General features: G+C 36.7%; 3 protein-coding genes across 5 annotated transcripts; 2 read left to right on the forward strand and 1 right to left on the reverse strand.

Moving 5' to 3' along the window:
* Window positions 1-97: 97 nt before the first annotated feature.
* LOC111451038 (AUGMIN subunit 2-like) lies at window positions 98-4958 on the forward strand. Its single transcript, XM_023091274.1, has 6 exons — window positions 98-383; window positions 1383-1508; window positions 1635-1739; window positions 3637-3705; window positions 4173-4286; window positions 4468-4958. Exons 1-6 carry the CDS (start codon window positions 261-263, stop codon window positions 4825-4827), a joined length of 897 nt encoding a protein of 298 aa, XP_022947042.1. The 5' UTR covers window positions 98-260; the 3' UTR covers window positions 4828-4958.
* A 1207-nt stretch (window positions 4959-6165) lies between these two features.
* Window positions 6166-10579, forward strand: LOC111451036. Of its 3 annotated transcripts, none has more exons than XM_023091270.1 (9): window positions 6166-6709; window positions 6956-7097; window positions 7181-7471; window positions 7551-7698; window positions 8531-9463; window positions 9556-9794; window positions 9875-9948; window positions 10076-10199; window positions 10282-10579. In XM_023091270.1, the coding sequence occupies exons 1-9, from the start codon at window positions 6654-6656 to the stop codon at window positions 10312-10314; spliced, it is 2040 nt and encodes a 679-aa protein (XP_022947038.1). In that variant the 5' UTR covers window positions 6166-6653; the 3' UTR covers window positions 10315-10579. The 3 variants fall into 3 exon arrangements, with proteins under 3 accessions (XP_022947038.1, XP_022947037.1, XP_022947039.1); XM_023091269.1 differs by having other exon boundaries at window positions 10076-10189; XM_023091271.1 differs by having other exon boundaries at window positions 6966-7097; window positions 10076-10189.
* A 136-nt stretch (window positions 10580-10715) lies between these two features.
* Window positions 10716-13392, reverse strand: LOC111451039 (small ubiquitin-related modifier 1-like). Its single transcript, XM_023091275.1, has 3 exons — window positions 13217-13392; window positions 11083-11232; window positions 10716-11006 (listed from the first exon to the last, which is right to left on the reverse strand). The coding sequence occupies exons 1-3, from the start codon at window positions 13301-13303 to the stop codon at window positions 10917-10919; spliced, it is 327 nt and encodes a 108-aa protein (XP_022947043.1). The 5' UTR covers window positions 13304-13392; the 3' UTR covers window positions 10716-10916.
* Window positions 13393-16061: the final 2669 nt, after the last annotated feature.

A 16061-nucleotide genomic window follows, 5' to 3' on the forward strand; every position in this document is an offset into this window, starting at 1 on the left:
AAATATTTTAAAATCAATTTGGAGGCAAAGCCCAAGCCAAGCCTGGGCTTGTGGCTGATTAGGATTACTGGTAGAACGTGGGATGGCAGCTTGAACTTGAAGTTTGAAACTTAGAAGTAGAAGAGGCCGGCAGCTGCATTTCAAAATCCTCATCTCTTCTCTAATTCTCAATCTCTGAATTGAGAATTAGAGAGTTTGAGCTATAAAATTTCAGCCGCTTTCTGCTTTGCCTCTGTCCAAGATTGTCCGAGTGTGCTCCAATGTCGATGGGAGGCGACACCACTTGGGTTGGAAAGAAACCTCTTAGGCGAATCGGAGGGATGTCCGATGCCCTCTCAATTGCCGCCGATCTTGGTTTCTCTGTTGCTCCGCCGCCGTCGCAGGTTACCGATCATCCTCTCTCTCTTTCTCTGTTTATACCTACTTTTAAGTTTTATGTTTCATGGGTAGATCTTCCACTAATCGTTCTTCCAAGTTGCTTGTGTGTACTCGCGATCCGACTAGGTTTAAGCCATTAAACCTGCGGCGACATTCTGTGTTATATATTGGATGTAGATCACTTGAAGTTTGAAACCCTTGGCTGGTTTTGGATATCTTCAAGTGGTTCGTAGGTAATGTGTGTAGAGCTCTCGATTGGAATTCTTTGGGCCGCCTTTTGAATTGGAGACATAGGCCAGCACCTCAGGGAAATTAGTCATAGCTTCGATTTCAATTCATATAGTCGAACTTGGTAAAGTTATATATATATATATATGCCTTCTTCGTAATTGAATGTCAGCCCTTCACTGGGTGTCCGTTTTGAGTGAGTTATTTCAGCTCCACGCTTTCGTTTCCTTGAAGCAAAATTCAACACCCAAGATAAAGATGCACACTCCTCCATGTGAAATATACCTCTTCATTGGAGCTTTATAGTAGTAGTTGTGACCAATAGTCATTAGCTGACTCGAACCTGGGTGATCTATCCATGATTAGGATGTAACTTGGGTGAAACTAAGTAGAGGTCTGAACTGACTGATGTTGAAGAATCATCGGATGAGTACTGACTCAATCATGGAGGATCGTCCTCCTAAAACTAGGGAAATAACTCAAATGAGAAATGAAGGTGGTGGACTCCTCCTTACAATACGGAAACTGAAAACAAAATTGCATGAAGAAAAATTCAACCAATGGGTTCCATACGCGACTGCTTCTTACTTTTAGGACTATGTTAATTCTTACGCATTAAAGATATTTCAATCTCAAAGTTTAATTCTCTCTTTCAGTTTTCTCCTGGCTTGTTGTTGTGGATTATTTGAGATCTCTAGTTTAATATTCTACGTTGTAACTTAGAATTTGAAGCTTGATAAATTGAAAATTCAAATGGGCTAATCTGTCTCTTTTAGGAAGAACTACAAAATATATCTTCTGCTACTGGTGAAAAGGGTGATGATCTTATTAGAGTTCTACGAGAACTTACTGCTGTTCAAAGGAAAATAGCAGATCTTCAAGTGGAACTTCAAGGCCGTAAGGTGCGTATCCTGCGTCAAAACAAGATAAAACGATACTCGTTCATTGTTCATCATTAGTTTTTATGTTTTCTATATCTGTTTGGAGTTTATTATTCTACTAAATGAATTGAAATATGATTTCCGTAGGATGACAAGAATGTAGCTCATTTGACCCATGTGAGTGAAATGGAAAAGAAGATTGAGACTTTATCAAGGATTACTACCATATTGAAAGATGTCATTCAGAATAAGGTGCTTTCTTCCATCTTGTCTTGGATTTGATTCATAATGCTTGTGTTTTTAACCACTTTTTCCCCTTATAACTAACCTTCAAAAGGGGAAGAAGAACCTCAACTAAACGGTATCGCTTACGGGTTATTTTGTTGGTTTAAAGACTCCATTTGTATTGATTTCACGTTAATTCTCGATTGCTTCGATGCCCCAATTCATCAGTTGCACCTTCTGCTTTCTTTATAAAAACTGAGGCCTTTATTATGTTAAAGTATTAATGCTTTTAGGGCTTGAAATAGAGTAGGTTTACTTAGAGATTTTCTGTGAGATCCCACGTCGGTTGGGGAGGAGAATGAAACATTCTTTATATGGTCGGTTGGGGAGGAGAATGAAACATTCTTCATATGGGTGTAGAAACCTCTACTGTGTTTTAAAACATTGAGGGAGGACAATATCTACTAGTAGTGGGCTTGGATTATTACAAATGGTATTAGAGCCAAACGCCTGGTGATGTGCTAGCGAGTAGGCTACGACCCGAAGAGGGTGGACACGAGGCACTGTGCCAGAAAGAACGTTGGGCCCAGAAGGGGGTGGATTTGTTTGTCCCACATCAATTGAATAAGAGAATGAGTGCCAGCGAGGACGTTGGGCTCCGAAGGGGGGTGGATTGTGAGATCCTACATCGGTTGGGGAGGAGAACGAAACATTTTTTAAAAGGGTGTGGAAACCTCTCCCTAGCAGACGTGTTTTAAAAAATCTCGAGGGGAAACTCGAAAAGGAAAGCCCAAAGAGGACAATATCTGTTAGAGGTGGGTTGGGTTTTACACTTTCTATATGCTTTTTTGTTGCTCCTTTTTTGTTGCTCCTTGTCCTTACATTGACGAACCTTGACGGACCTAATTTGTGAAGATGATTGCTGTATTCTCAAGGATATGTCATGGATCTACCTTGAGAGAAACTTAGCCAAGAATTTGTAGGTCATTAGTGATTGTGAAAAGTAAGTGCCGCCTTCTCCGTAAAAAGTGAACTTGCCTTGCAAAAAAAGGTTTTCAATTGCTTAAGCTTTTCCTTTGCTGCATGTTGAGGATTTGACCATCATGACCGCTACTAAAGTCATTACCTCATTCTCCCGCTCTTTTTACCTTTTATGGATACGTGAGATCTCACTTCGATTGGAGAGATTGGAGAGGAGAACGAAGCATTCCTTATAAGGGTGTGGAATTCTTTCCCTAGTGGACGTGTTTTAAAACCTTAAGGAGAAACCCAAAAGGGAAAACCCAAAGAGGACAATATCTACTAGCGGTGGGCTTGAGCTATTACAAATGGTATTAGAGTCAGACACCGAGCCATGTGCCAGCGGGACGTTGGGCCCCCAAGGGAGATGGATTGTGAGATTCCACATCGGTTGAAGAAGGGAATGAAGCATTCCTTATAAGGGTGTGGAAACCTTCCCTAGTGGACATGTTTTAAAATCTTGAGGGAAAACCCGAAAGGAAAAACCCAAATAGGACAATATCTGTCAGGGTGGGTCTGCTGTTACAAATGGTATCAGAGCCAGACATCGAGTAGTGTGCCACCGAGGATGTTGGGTCCCCAAGAGTGGTCAATTGTGAGATCTCATATCGGTTGGAGAGGTGAATGAAGCATTCCTTATAAGGGTGTGGAAACCTCTCCCTAGTGGAAGCATTTTAAACCTTGAAGGGAAGTCCAAAAGGGAAAGCTCAAAGAGCATATCTACTAGAGATGGACTTAGGCGGTTACAGATATCTTTTTTCCTTGGCCCTAATCAAGTATTATAACCGGATGCAGATACTTGTCTGTTTCAACTTGTACTTGATAGAAATGTCGTAATCTTGAGCGTGCATGACTCAAATGCCATGATCTTATACCCTCCTTTCCTCATTTCCAAATATTGCAGGATCGTATTATAGCTCGTCTTCAGCAACCATATTCGCTCGATTGCATTCCAGTGGAAGCAGAATTTCAGGTTTGTTCATCAACGAAACGCTCACCATTCTTTTAAAATCTATATCTAAATCATTCCTGATGTCTGAGAGAACTGGATTTTATAAACATCCCTGAAAATGGCACATGAAATGCAACCAAAACACGAACTCTAATACTTCTTTTTTTTTTCTTTTCCAAAAACCACTGGATTGATCCATCTAAAACAGCCAAAACTAGAACAGCTCACCATTCCATATACTTTTGTCTGTTTCAAAGACAAACTCTTCATCATGAATTCATGACCATGTGATCAAGTAGTGATATGAAGCTTGAAATCTGCGTGGCGTTGTTTGTACTGTCTGATTCTGATAAGATTTAGATTCTGCACATCTCTAAATACTCGTTTTTTGCATATCGGAATCAAGTTTGAAAGAAACTGCTCGGGAGTTAACCAATCATGTGACTTACTGAACAACAACAATGCTTGATGATGTTAATATTCTGCAGAAACAATTTTCGGAGTTATTAATGAAGGCTGCTAGTGATTATGGAGCTTTAACAGCTTCAGTTGCAGACTTCCAATGGAGTCAGAACTTTAAGGAGTCGCCTTCAGTGTGGGGGGTAAACCTTATACTCATCCCTTTCTTGTCTAATTTGACATTGACAAACACTAAAACCAGCATGAACTCAAGTAGATAAGGATCTGATGCCGTTTTAATTGTCCATTTGGATGTAAATCATTTGGATCTTACCCAATTCATAGGATTATATTATAGTTCATGATCTTGAATCTGCTATGTAGGAAATGCTTAGGCCTATCCCTGTTGCTTTAGCTTCTTGTACAAGATTCTTTGAAGCCATGAGTGCTATGAGGGAATCCTTTGCAACTCTACAAAATCTCAGAGTAGGTAATCCCAATTCATCTCTCCCTACAACCCCACCCATTGATTCATCCGTTCGAGTGGCGGGCGATTCCAACTGCATCACCCCGCCTCCATGGAGATCCGAATCGAGCTTCGATGATTTAGCCATTAGAAGCGTGCATACGCAAGAAAATGGACAACAAAAAGCTGAAGATGAACAAAACGACTCACATCAAGTCGATGGCTCAAGCCACCGAAGATTGTCGTGGCCCCCTTCTATTAAAAAAAGTGGCATTTGATCTCATTGTAAAGTCGAATCTAATGTCTTTTATGTTTGTTGACATTGTGGTTCTCTGTCCATTCAAAGATTATCATTTTACGGTGTGTAAAATATTCATTAGATTAATCCCAAGACTATCGTTTTTTGAAATTTCGTTAAGAACAAAATTATGGATTCATCAAATATCTTACTAAATATCTAACTCTATTCCTAATTACATGTGAAAATGGGAATATTAAAGGGAATCGAATACATAAAACACAACCATTTAGTGATGTGGATGTTTGGTTTATATTTTTCAACATTTAATAATGTTCTTTTTTCAATTTAATTACGTGGGACATATGTTTCTGTCTTGTCTGTTTTTCTAAATATTTTGCATTATTTATTAATTATACAAGGAAAAAAAAACATTAATTTCCCATGATTGGAGGAAGCATTAAAAAAAAAAAAAATGTTTTTTTTTAATTATTAAAATAGAGCAGCCGAATATGGAGGCACATGCACCCACGATTCTGTACATCTGCCGCATAGTAACAAAACCCAGGACATGACACCTCATCACCTTAACTGCCACGTGGACCTGACCATTTACTCTGGAGTTTTCCTCGATTTACTTCCGGATAAAGCCGTATTTTATTATTTGAATTTTCCATCTTTTGTGGGCCCCACCCGTGATGATTGGTTCTTCTAGCGGGCAGTGGGACCCACCACTTTAATTCATATTCGCCTTCGCATCTCTCCTTTTCAAATTATTATTATTATTATTATTTACGGAAGAAATAATAGGCTTAGCGTAGAAAATCAATCAAAGCCTAGTATTGTAATTTCCTTAATCTTTTTATGGTAGTTGGATTTTTTCTTTTTATATTAATATTATTTTATTTTTTTATATAATTCACTCCATTAAATAAATACTAGTTGCACACTAAAAAAATAGTTTAATTATGGAAGAAACTGTTCAACTCAAAAGAAGGAAAAAAATTAAATAATTTAATAATTAGTGAAACTTAATTACAAACGAGAGTGAACTTTAATTAATAAAGCTACGAGAGTGAACAGTAATTAATAAAAAAATTAAAAATATTGTCGAAAATAATAAATATTTCAATAAAGAATAAGATTCTCAAATTAATTATAAATATTATCGATTCTTCGATTTTATGAAAATTTGTATTTTCATATGTATTCTACAAAATAATAATAATAATAATTATTATTATTATAATTATAAATTAAAAAATTAAAAAATTAAAAAGTTAAAAAATTAAAAAATTAAAATGTTTGAAATTTGATTAGGAAATTAAGATAAAATTAATATTATATAAAAAAAGAGAGGAAGAACTAAATATAGAGTTTGAGATGGCGTGTTGCTAGACTTGTCCGCACCCGATCGAGGCGGTGAAGTTCCATGGCCAGCGCCACCCGACCTTCCCTCTCTCCTTCGCCAATATCTCTGATTCTCTCTGTTTTATCCATGGCGGGAACTGCCAGATCCCAATGCTTCTCTCCTTTCAACTTCCTTTAGATAACCAACAGATATGCCTGGCTTCCACCTTTCGCCCTTTCTTCTCGCCTTCCAAACAAAGCAATTCTCTCGGTTTCATTACTCTTTTTCTTCTTCCTGTTCTGTTTTCTGACCGCCTCGCATTTTGGGGATGAAATTTGGCGGTGGTTGTTTTTTTTTGTTATGGAGTCCCCTCTGTTTTCGTCTTTAATTTGTTGCGTTTCTGTTTGTATTATGATGCATAACCATGCGTTGGTTGCATGCGTTCGTCTTTATAAATTGTGTGCCGTTTGCGAAAGCTGTAATTGGTGGTGATTGGGGAATCAAGCGCGGTGTTCATGGGGAATACTGATGAGGCTCGTTGTGTGTTTCCGTTGACAAATTTGCAAATCGGGTACGGTTTTTGTTTCTTTGGCTTGATTTCTTTTTCAGAAACGGACTTCATTTGGTTTGTTTGTTTTGCTTTGAATGAATTCGCGTTCGGCATGTTTGATTTTCTGATTCTCTCTCTAATTAGTTCAATTGTATGGATTTCTAGACAAGTTTCTGTATCTATCCGATTAAAATTGTTGGTGAATAGTATATTTGTTCAATGTCTAACTGTTTTCCCCCTTTTTGGTTCACGCGTTCATCAATTCAGCGACCTGCAGGCTTATCTCTCTGATCTTAGCCTCTTCTTGGCGGCTGAGAGTAAAAAGTTCTATGTCTTAGTGGACAATCGGCCATGGTTGAGAGAATTTGGTTCGCGCCCTGCTCGCTTGTGGCAGCTGATGGTTACGAAGGTCTATATCAACTTTAATCCTGTTAAGCTTAGTTTATCGATTTGTTCTTATGGTCAGACCTAAAATACTCTTTTCATTTTCAGTCGAGGCTGTCTCCTTTTGCAAACAGGAAAGCACGGAAGGATAGGAATAGTGAACGGGTGGCTTACCAGAGGCCCAAAAAGACTAAACCAAAGAAGTTTTTGCGATGGTTTCCATTGATTAATGCTGTAACATTGTCTCAGAAGAAGCTTCTGCTTCCTATGCCTCCTGTGAAAAATCTTGGAAAATCTTTTGTTCTAAACAATGAACTGCATAGGACATTGTATGGCTTCATTGTTTTTGAAGTTTCATGGAACAATGTTAGAGGTATAAACTACTTGAATGAGCTTCAGGTACCAACCCTTCCTTCTCATGCTTCCATCTTGGCTGCATGTAGTTGTCCGTGTTCAATGATTTACATTTCACCTGCAGACGGATACCTCTCTGGCCATAGAGGCTAAATATATGCAACGATGGGAATTTGATTGCATATCTCAAGCTGCTGGGAGCATATCTTCTTGGTTCACGGGTTCAGCTTCAGATGGGCAGCTGTTGAAGACTTATTTGGAATCAGTCACAGGTAGTTGTTTGTGTTTCTGGTTACTTCTGACCCAGATCATACTAGGAATGAGAGTATGTTTGTTCTGTTGTTCATGTGGAGAGGCTTAGAACCGTGCACTGATTTGCTTTGAACTTAGTGTGAGATCTCACATCGATTGGAGAGGAGAACAAAACATTGCTTATAAGGGTGTAGAAACCTCTCCCTACCAGACGCGTTTGGAAACTTTGAGGGGAAGCCCGAAGAGGATAATATTTGCTAGTGGTGGGTTTAGGCTGTTACAAATGGTATCATAGCCAGATGCCGAGCGGTGTGCCAGCGAGGACGCTGGAGCTCCAAGGGGGTGGATTGTGTGATCCCACGTTGGTTTGAGAGGGGAATGAAACAATTCTTATAAGAGTGTGAAATCCTCTTCCTAGTAGACGCGTTTTAAAACCGTAACGCTGACGGACAATATGTAACGGACCAAAGCGGACAACATTTGTTAGCGGTAGTCTCGGGCGGTTACGTTTAGTCATTTGGTTGCTTTCAATATCAAGGATGATCTACGTTCTGAGCGTCTAGTGTTATTTCTAGTTGGTGAGACTGGTGTGTAGCACACTCCCTATACCTCTTCAAAAAATTGTTTTTATTTGCATCTCTAGATTAATATAATGAATTATATATTGCCTGCAAATGATCGTAAAATAGTGTACCGTGGGTTTTATCCCGTTCTTATTTAGAAACTGCATTAGTATGCTAAGCACATCTTTGCCCGTAGCTACCGAGAAGCAGATGGCTGCTGCGGCTGGCATCTGTGATGGCCTAGAACGTTTCCACTTATACACATTTCATTTTCAATGCCATTTTTCAGGAGAAATTTTCTATGATGCTGAAGAAGATGTCCCAGATGTTGAAGACAATTACGAGGACGAGATTATCTCCTACAAGAACTCATACATTAATAATGATTCAACCACAGCAGTAGACAGCACAAATTCGCTACAGACACCTCCTCCGACTGGACCTAATAAGAGAAGAAAAGTAACACAATTTATTGACCCAATGAATGAAGATGATACCCTTCGGGAAGAGATGGAAAACAGAAATAGTGATGTGCTAAGTGTCTCAGAGGCTTATGATTCCGATTGTCAAGATGTAGTTGAGGCTACACAATACAAAGACGTATTAATTTTGTTTCGGTTTGACGATCGAGACCTTCCATTTAAGTTGAAGGAAATAATAATGTCTGATCTACGGTTGCTCACGTTGTTAGAAGCTGGTCTTCCATCTTGGGTGATCTTCCTTCAATCTTACCCGGTGTTTTGTAACATCTATCGGCCTTGGATGTGCCCTTTTGCAAGAGCTCTATATGTTCTCGTATCAGTAATCACTGTTCTCATAGGATTCTATGATTTATACAAAAACGTCCCACTTTTGAAGGCAGCAGCGTCTCGTTTGTGTGGACCGTTTTTCGATTGGATAGAGACTTGGGAGATGGTATCGAGGATTAAGTACTTGGGAACAATGTTGTTCTTACACAACTTTGAGAAAGCTATTAAGTGGTTTCTTACTATTTCGCGTACCACAAGATCTTTCCTTTCAATTATGGCTCAACCATTGGCAAGTCCTGTCATGGAACTTCTAGGATTCCTTCTTCCTGTTTGTAGTACTTTCATCGAAGTTTTCGGGAACTTCTTTTCAGTGATCTGGGATGTGGTTGAATTTTGTTGCGGCCTAGTTGTTGACATAATTGAGTTCTTGCTCTGGCCATTGTGGTTCATTTCCTCGACCTTATGGAGCTGTGGTAAGTTTATATCGTGTAGGACACGTAGTCTTTTTCTTTTCAGTGAAGACGGTCTTTCATGAGATTTCTGATCCCTTTTCTTTTCTTTGCAGTAACAATGATTGTGCTTCCTGTGTTGTGGATCATTTCAGAAGTACTGTATGCTCCGATCCGAGCGGTCCTCTCATTAGCTAGTTTGGTCGTGTACATATGCTCGGGCATTTATGAATTGTTCCGAGACGTACAACATTTTATCAGTAGTGTTTTTCAAGTTGCATCTGTTTCAGAGGCAACGGTTGTCGCGTCTGAGGTTTCCATGTGGCGTATGCTTTGGGATGATCTCTTCTCTCAGGTACTACACAGCAAACAATTACCACTCGTGTTCTATATCGTGGCAACTTTGCAATTATTGTGTCGATTTCTTTGCTTCAGGTCTTTCGAGCTCTTAGAAGCATATTAAATGGATTTGTTGCGTTCTTCACTGCTTGCAACAGACATCGGCTCAGGTAGGCTTTTCTGTTCTATTGTTGATTAATAGGATAATCTGATAAATTTTCCTTTTGGAACTTGGTTCTTTCATGGGATGTTCAATAAAACATCACACTGACCATCACTTTTTCCGTGATGCAATAGCATCTATAATCATTTACAGGAATGTTTTGAAAGATTAACTGGTCCAATAAGAGGCTCAGAGCAGGAAGCGAGCAGCCGTAGACGCGTATCGATGTCCCAACGCCTGAATCGTATGTACGGCAAGGTTATTTTCTATCTCATATGCTGAAAATAAGCAGTAATGAATGAATGTAGTTCTTTGTCCAATGATTTTACTGTGATCACAGTCCATGGAAAGGCGCAAAGTTCACATGGATTAGAAGTGCAGATTTGGTACGTTTTAGCCGAAAGACACGGCACACGAGCAGCACATCTTAGCCGGAGGAGGCAGTCTAATTATACCGATACGGAGTAGTTTGAGTTGTACAGCTTTATACTCTGGTCCTTCCCATAACCTTCCCTCGGTTACCGATTGAGATAACGTGAAGATGTATATAACCGGGATGTAGATAACATGTAAAACTAGTGTTCGTATATAACATCATTGATTGATTGAAGGATATAGAAATTCCTACACTTTTTGGACACTATGTTCTGGAATCATGATTGTCGCAATTGCGCTGGATCTACCTTGAATGAGAATAAACCATTTCAAAGTCTTGTTTTTTTTTTTTTGTCTGATTCTTGAAGTCTTCTAAATTATGAAACTAAAAGAAAAGAAGAATAAAAAGAGCTTTAACCATTAAACTAAGTACAAAGTTCAAGTAACATACACACCCATGTACCTCCAAAGCTTTAAAAAGAACAATTGATCCGAGAAGATAATATAGACCTCAAAACAAAAGATTAAACTTAGATCTTCTCCCTTGTCAACGAAAGTGTTCACATTTTAAGTTACTACTTCGGGCAGTCTTCTGCGAATCTACAGAGAAGTAGAACATGTATTCCAAAGGGTAGACCCACCGGTCTGGTGCAACATTGCATCAATCTCATCTCCATCCTCCATCTCTAGCTGGGAAGTTGCACGCTTTTGTTAAACATATATGAATTTGGTATTGGATATCTGTTTAAATTAGAGTAAAGTATACCTCATCGGGAGTTTGCTCGGCACGAAGACGACGACCATCAAATAGGAAGGCAATGGAGTTCAGATCCACGGATTGTCGATCACAGTAAGCATTCATCAGTTTCTTCAGCTGAGTGCTCCTTTTAATCCTAAAGAACACCTCATTTCCATCCTATAGTACATCAAAAAGCGATGACTAAGAGAGGTTATTATGCCTTTCATGCATACAAACTGGTTTCTTGAAGATAAATGAAAAAATGTACAAGAGTGGTATAGTAAACAAGCTAACAAAAGGAATCAATATTACAATATTCCTAAATCAATATCTCCAACCATAAATTGATTTCAACTAATTGGTGTAAATAAGAACTAGAAAGAATAGGAAAAAGGAGCAAGACCATTGCAGAAAGAAGAACTTGATAAAGTGGAGTGAGGGTGAAAAGAAACGACAATATATGTAGTGAAACAAAGAAGAGAAAGGAAACTGGAACATGCGTCAGAGGAAGACAGAAAGATCAGAGAGCATGAAAAGGACAACTCCCTGGAAATTTGATGGGAGACAAGAAAAAAGATTGTGTCAATCACTCCTGGACAGAAGAAATTGAGACAGAACGGAGCTAAGGATTCATAGGAACTTCAATCACCTCTCTCCCTGCCTTAATAAGAAGGAACACCAACTTCATCCTTTGTTTAGAAAATAATTATATTATTTCGAAAGTTGAAATATTACTTTTACATTTAATAATGGTTTCAAAACTAACTTAAGTAGAAATTCTTTACAATATTGGATGGAAAATCAACATGATAATTATTAGCAACGACATGCTAGTGAATCGGACACTTATATGGATTAAATAGGAAAGAACTATACATCCAACACTCTTAATGATAATATTAAAAACTTTTAAAAAATATATAGGTATCGTTTATAACAAATGGCAAAATCAAGGATTTTTTTTTATATATAATTTAGCCTAATAAGAAACAACTCAACACTCCAATTAAATCACCATCATTTGTATCAATAATCACAACAGCAGAGACCACAAGGCAGCACGTTTCGGTAATAATAAAAAAAATGCACAGATGTACAACTCCGTGCCATGTGTTTGAGATGGCTGAAGAATGTCTTACCTCTTCTGCTGCTTAGGCATGTGTCAGATTTCATCGAATTGTCTTTATGGTAAAACAGAACCTTTCACTGAAATAGTGAAAGACTTGTGATGAACCCCACTCTATTTTTCAAGGGTTTGATTCAATTGAATCTTTAAAATACACCAAGGCCACTCCATTGGACGTGATATTAAAAAAAAAAAAAGACATTTCTCAATGCATTCCAACAAAATGAACAAAAGAACACTACCCAGCTTCAGAGAAAACCCCCAAATGCTTTAGTGTTCATGGAAAACAAACACCCCAAAAGCATTATTTAGAAGGAAAAGAAACGGTAAATGCGCTGTTAGTACTCAGTAAGGCTACAGCCCAGCAGGTATTCAATCCACAAGAGCATATACATCCCAATGAACATTATACTAGAAAGACATCAAAGAACCATAAGCTTATCCGGTGTAGGACATGAGGACCAGTACTCAATCTTGTCCATCCACGGGAAACACACTCCCAGCTCCCAGAGTGAGTAAAAAAAAAAAAAAAGGAACAGTCTGAATGCCAACAAATTGCAAATATTGCTCCAAAAACGGAAAGTAGAATTCCAGCTATCACTCAATTGGATTTGCTAGATTCTGAGAAGGAAAGTAAAGATAATAATAAATTTTAAAAAAACCAAAATTTAAACATCGCAACTGTAACATATAATTGCATATATAACAAGAAACTTATTGTTTTTTTTTTTTTTCATTTTCCGGCTTCATTTTTGCGAACAACCAGCAAGCGATTCAATAATAAAGAACATAGAGCGAATTATAGTGATCAATAAAACCCTACAATCCTATAATTTATACTCCTACTTCATCGTCCACTACCTAGCCGACACGGCCGAAAGTGATATTAAAAGAGAACATAAGAGAGCCTAACGTCAAGTAACCAAAAAACATGAAGAAAAAAAATGATCAAAATCAAAGCCTTAGAGCATGAAAATTTCGCAAAAACCAACCATAAGAAGGCCATCGAACAGAGTAATCAAGAAAGAAACCAACCTGGCCTTTGACCTTCAGGTTGATATGCGCCGATTGATCGTTAGGCTTCTTGTCTTCCTCCTGCTGCGTGTTTGCAACACCCGACATTCTTCAATCTTGGCCGATTTTACCAGAAATTAGGGCTCAAATATTCTGATTTCCGCCTCGTGACAAGGAGTAACAAAAATAATTCATATATTGATGTAAATAAATATATATAAAATATCAGAGCAACTTAGTGGCGGTGGGCCGGTGGGCTGAAACTATTGGGCTCTATATTCAACTATGGGCCCAACTACTAACTAAGGGTGTGCCAGCCCAAATAGGAGATTAGCAATATAAATAACAAAATTTAAAATAAATAAACTAAATACGGTTTAAAATGACGAGTAAGTAAGGTGGCCATGTGATAGGGAATGCACAAGAATGTCACAGACCATCAGGTGTTGAATCTGGATTCTGAATCCTGATCTGCATTCTAGGCAAGAGTCACTACAAGACGATTAAACCATGTCATCGAGTGCTAAATCTAGATTCTAAATCTTGATCCAAATTCTAGGCAAGGGTCAGTTAAACCACGTCACAGGGGATGCACAGGAATGCCATAGCCATCGGGTACTAAACCCAGATTCTAAATCCTTATATGAATTCTAGGCAAGGGTCACTACAAGACCGTTTTAACGTGATTCGATTTTTCACAACCTACTCGAGATAAGGCCAGCATAGAAAATAAGACTGAACAGGGAGGACATTACCGATATGTCAATCAATTGAGCTATATGCAATGGATTTTTTCTCCCTTCTTTTAGGGTGTGATGGGTTCGTAGACGAATAATAGAGACACGAATGATCGAGACGATAGGGCATTAAACTATTGGGAGGTGGTCCATATGTATTATTGGGAGTTAATGAGAAAGCAAAGGTTGTGGTCCTTGTGATTCCCACTTAGGCTTTGCTTAGGCAACCAAACATAATCAATCTCAAACCCATTCCCCTTTGCTTCAGTTTTTGAATCCGCAACTTTCGCCTTCCCCACGTTCCTCTCCACTCTCCATTTCATCACCCCATGCTTCTAAATAAATAAATTAAAATTAAAATTAACATAAAAAACGTTAGTATAAGATATTACATGATTAGACGTGACAAATAAACGATATTAGAGCTTATTAGTCGATCTATTTTGTTCAAATCGTTTATAAGATATTCTATCTATCATTGTCAACATAAACATAATTCCACTGCTCTAAACTAAGAGCTCGGTTGGAAATGGTTTGTAAGGGTAAAAAGTAATTAGGGGAGAATTTAACGGTCTAAATTATTTGGTAAAACAAATCGTTTATTAGTCTGTCTGAGTATTTGTCTTAATGGGTTGCCCTCTGCTCGGTGTTTTTCTTAAAGGGTTTCTCCCGCTCGGTGTCCAGCTCTAAATCATTTGTAATAGCTCAAGTACACCACTAGCAAATATTATCTCTTTGAACTTTTCCTTAGAACTTTATGGGTTAAAACGTGTCTACTAAGAGGAGTGGTTTTAACTTTTATAAAGGGTTATTTTTGTCCTTTTATAGAATTTCCAAACGCAAAAATCTAGGTTATTTTCAATATTAATTTTAGCTTGGAAATATATAAGTTGAAATATCATGAAAATGACTATATTTATAAAATAATTAAAACCTATTTTTTTTTATTTATAAAATTAAAACATATTTTCTTGGAAGTTTCCGAGAAAAAACGTAGCCATGATTTTTCTGGCCTCACAAGTTGAGATTTTGACTATTTTCATTGACTATAGAAAAAAGTTGACCATAAAAACAAACAAATTAATTAATTGCAAATAAGGACACAAAAAACACATAATTTAACGAAGACCCACACCTAATGTTTAAAAAATATTTTACTGAATAAAAATTTTAATTCGTTTTGTTTTTTCCTTATAATAGTCAAATTTTACATATTAATTAAGTCTAAATTGTAAATATTTTACAAATTAAAAAAATATATTTATATATGTATATATTGATTATATTTTGGGTCGGTCAAAAATAAATAAATAAATAAAGATTTTTGGCGTGATTAGTAATTTTCTTTTTCTTTTTTCTTTAAATTATGAAAACATTTAAAATATGTTTGTCAATTATATGATTTAATTTTTTTTTATTATTATTATAACGTTTTTAATTTCATTTAATTTAATGTACTGTTCTTGAACTGATTTGAAAATGAAAACCAAATTGAATAAATGCTGTCAAATAAAAATAATAAATAATTAAATAAATAAATAACAGGTGAAAGAATATCGGTCAAATCCTTATAAATAACTGTTTTATTCAAAGGGAAAGTCTAAATTTGGTTCTAATTTCCAATTTTGAATACATTACTATTAATTAAAAAAACGTGTTTATTTGTGAAAAATAAACACACGTGTCACCTCTAAATACATCTTAATTTCTGAGTCCAAATATATTTTTTTGTTTATATCTTATTTTCTGTATATTTAACTTTTTTATTTTTTTTAATGAATTTAAAGTTATTAAAATTTGGAAAATGTAGTTTTTATTGTATATAAATAAAATGAAAAAGACATTAATAAAAATAATATTAAATGGATGTCAATTTCAATATCATAAGACTATACATGAAAAAAGAATAATAATATTGAATACGGAACTGAAAAATATAATTAACTTTTGGAGAAAATTAAAAATAAAAATAATAAAAATAATAAAAAGAAAAGAAAATCACAGCCCCATCTTTTGCACGTTCCTTGTCTACTACCTCTTCCAACAATACAAACGGAATAAGAAAACCTTTCAATTTTTAAATCATTATGCCAATTTCTTTTCTTTTTCTTTTTTTTTTTTTTTTTTTG

Source organism: Cucurbita moschata, unplaced genomic scaffold (genome assembly GCF_002738365.1).
Source record: "Cucurbita moschata cultivar Rifu unplaced genomic scaffold, Cmos_1.0 Cmo_Scf00013, whole genome shotgun sequence".
NCBI lineage: Eukaryota > Viridiplantae > Streptophyta > Magnoliopsida > Cucurbitales > Cucurbitaceae > Cucurbita > Cucurbita moschata.

Coding starts and splice junctions, on each gene's coding strand:
- LOC111451039 (XM_023091275.1), bottom strand. CDS start 13,303: ATGTCGGGTGTTGCAAACACGCAGCAGGAGGAAGACAAGAAGCCTAAC. Junction 11,233..13,216: donor ACCTGAAGGTCAAAGGCCAG/GTTGGTTTCTTT, acceptor GATGTACTATAG/GATGGAAATGAGGTGTTCTT. Junction 11,007..11,082: donor CCGAGCAAACTCCCGATGAG/GTATACTTTACT, acceptor GCAACTTCCCAG/CTAGAGATGGAGGATGGAGA.
- LOC111451038 (XM_023091274.1), top strand. CDS start 261: ATGTCGATGGGAGGCGACACCACTTGGGTTGGAAAGAAACCTCTTAGG. Junction 384..1,382: donor TTGCTCCGCCGCCGTCGCAG/GTTACCGATCAT, acceptor TGTCTCTTTTAG/GAAGAACTACAAAATATATC. Junction 4,287..4,467: donor AGTCGCCTTCAGTGTGGGGG/GTAAACCTTATA, acceptor TCTGCTATGTAG/GAAATGCTTAGGCCTATCCC.
- LOC111451036 (XM_023091269.1), top strand. CDS start 6,654: ATGGGGAATACTGATGAGGCTCGTTGTGTGTTTCCGTTGACAAATTTG. Junction 9,464..9,555: donor CTCGACCTTATGGAGCTGTG/GTAAGTTTATAT, acceptor TTTTCTTTGCAG/TAACAATGATTGTGCTTCCT. Junction 9,949..10,075: donor TGCAACAGACATCGGCTCAG/GTAGGCTTTTCT, acceptor GTGATGCAATAG/CATCTATAATCATTTACAGG.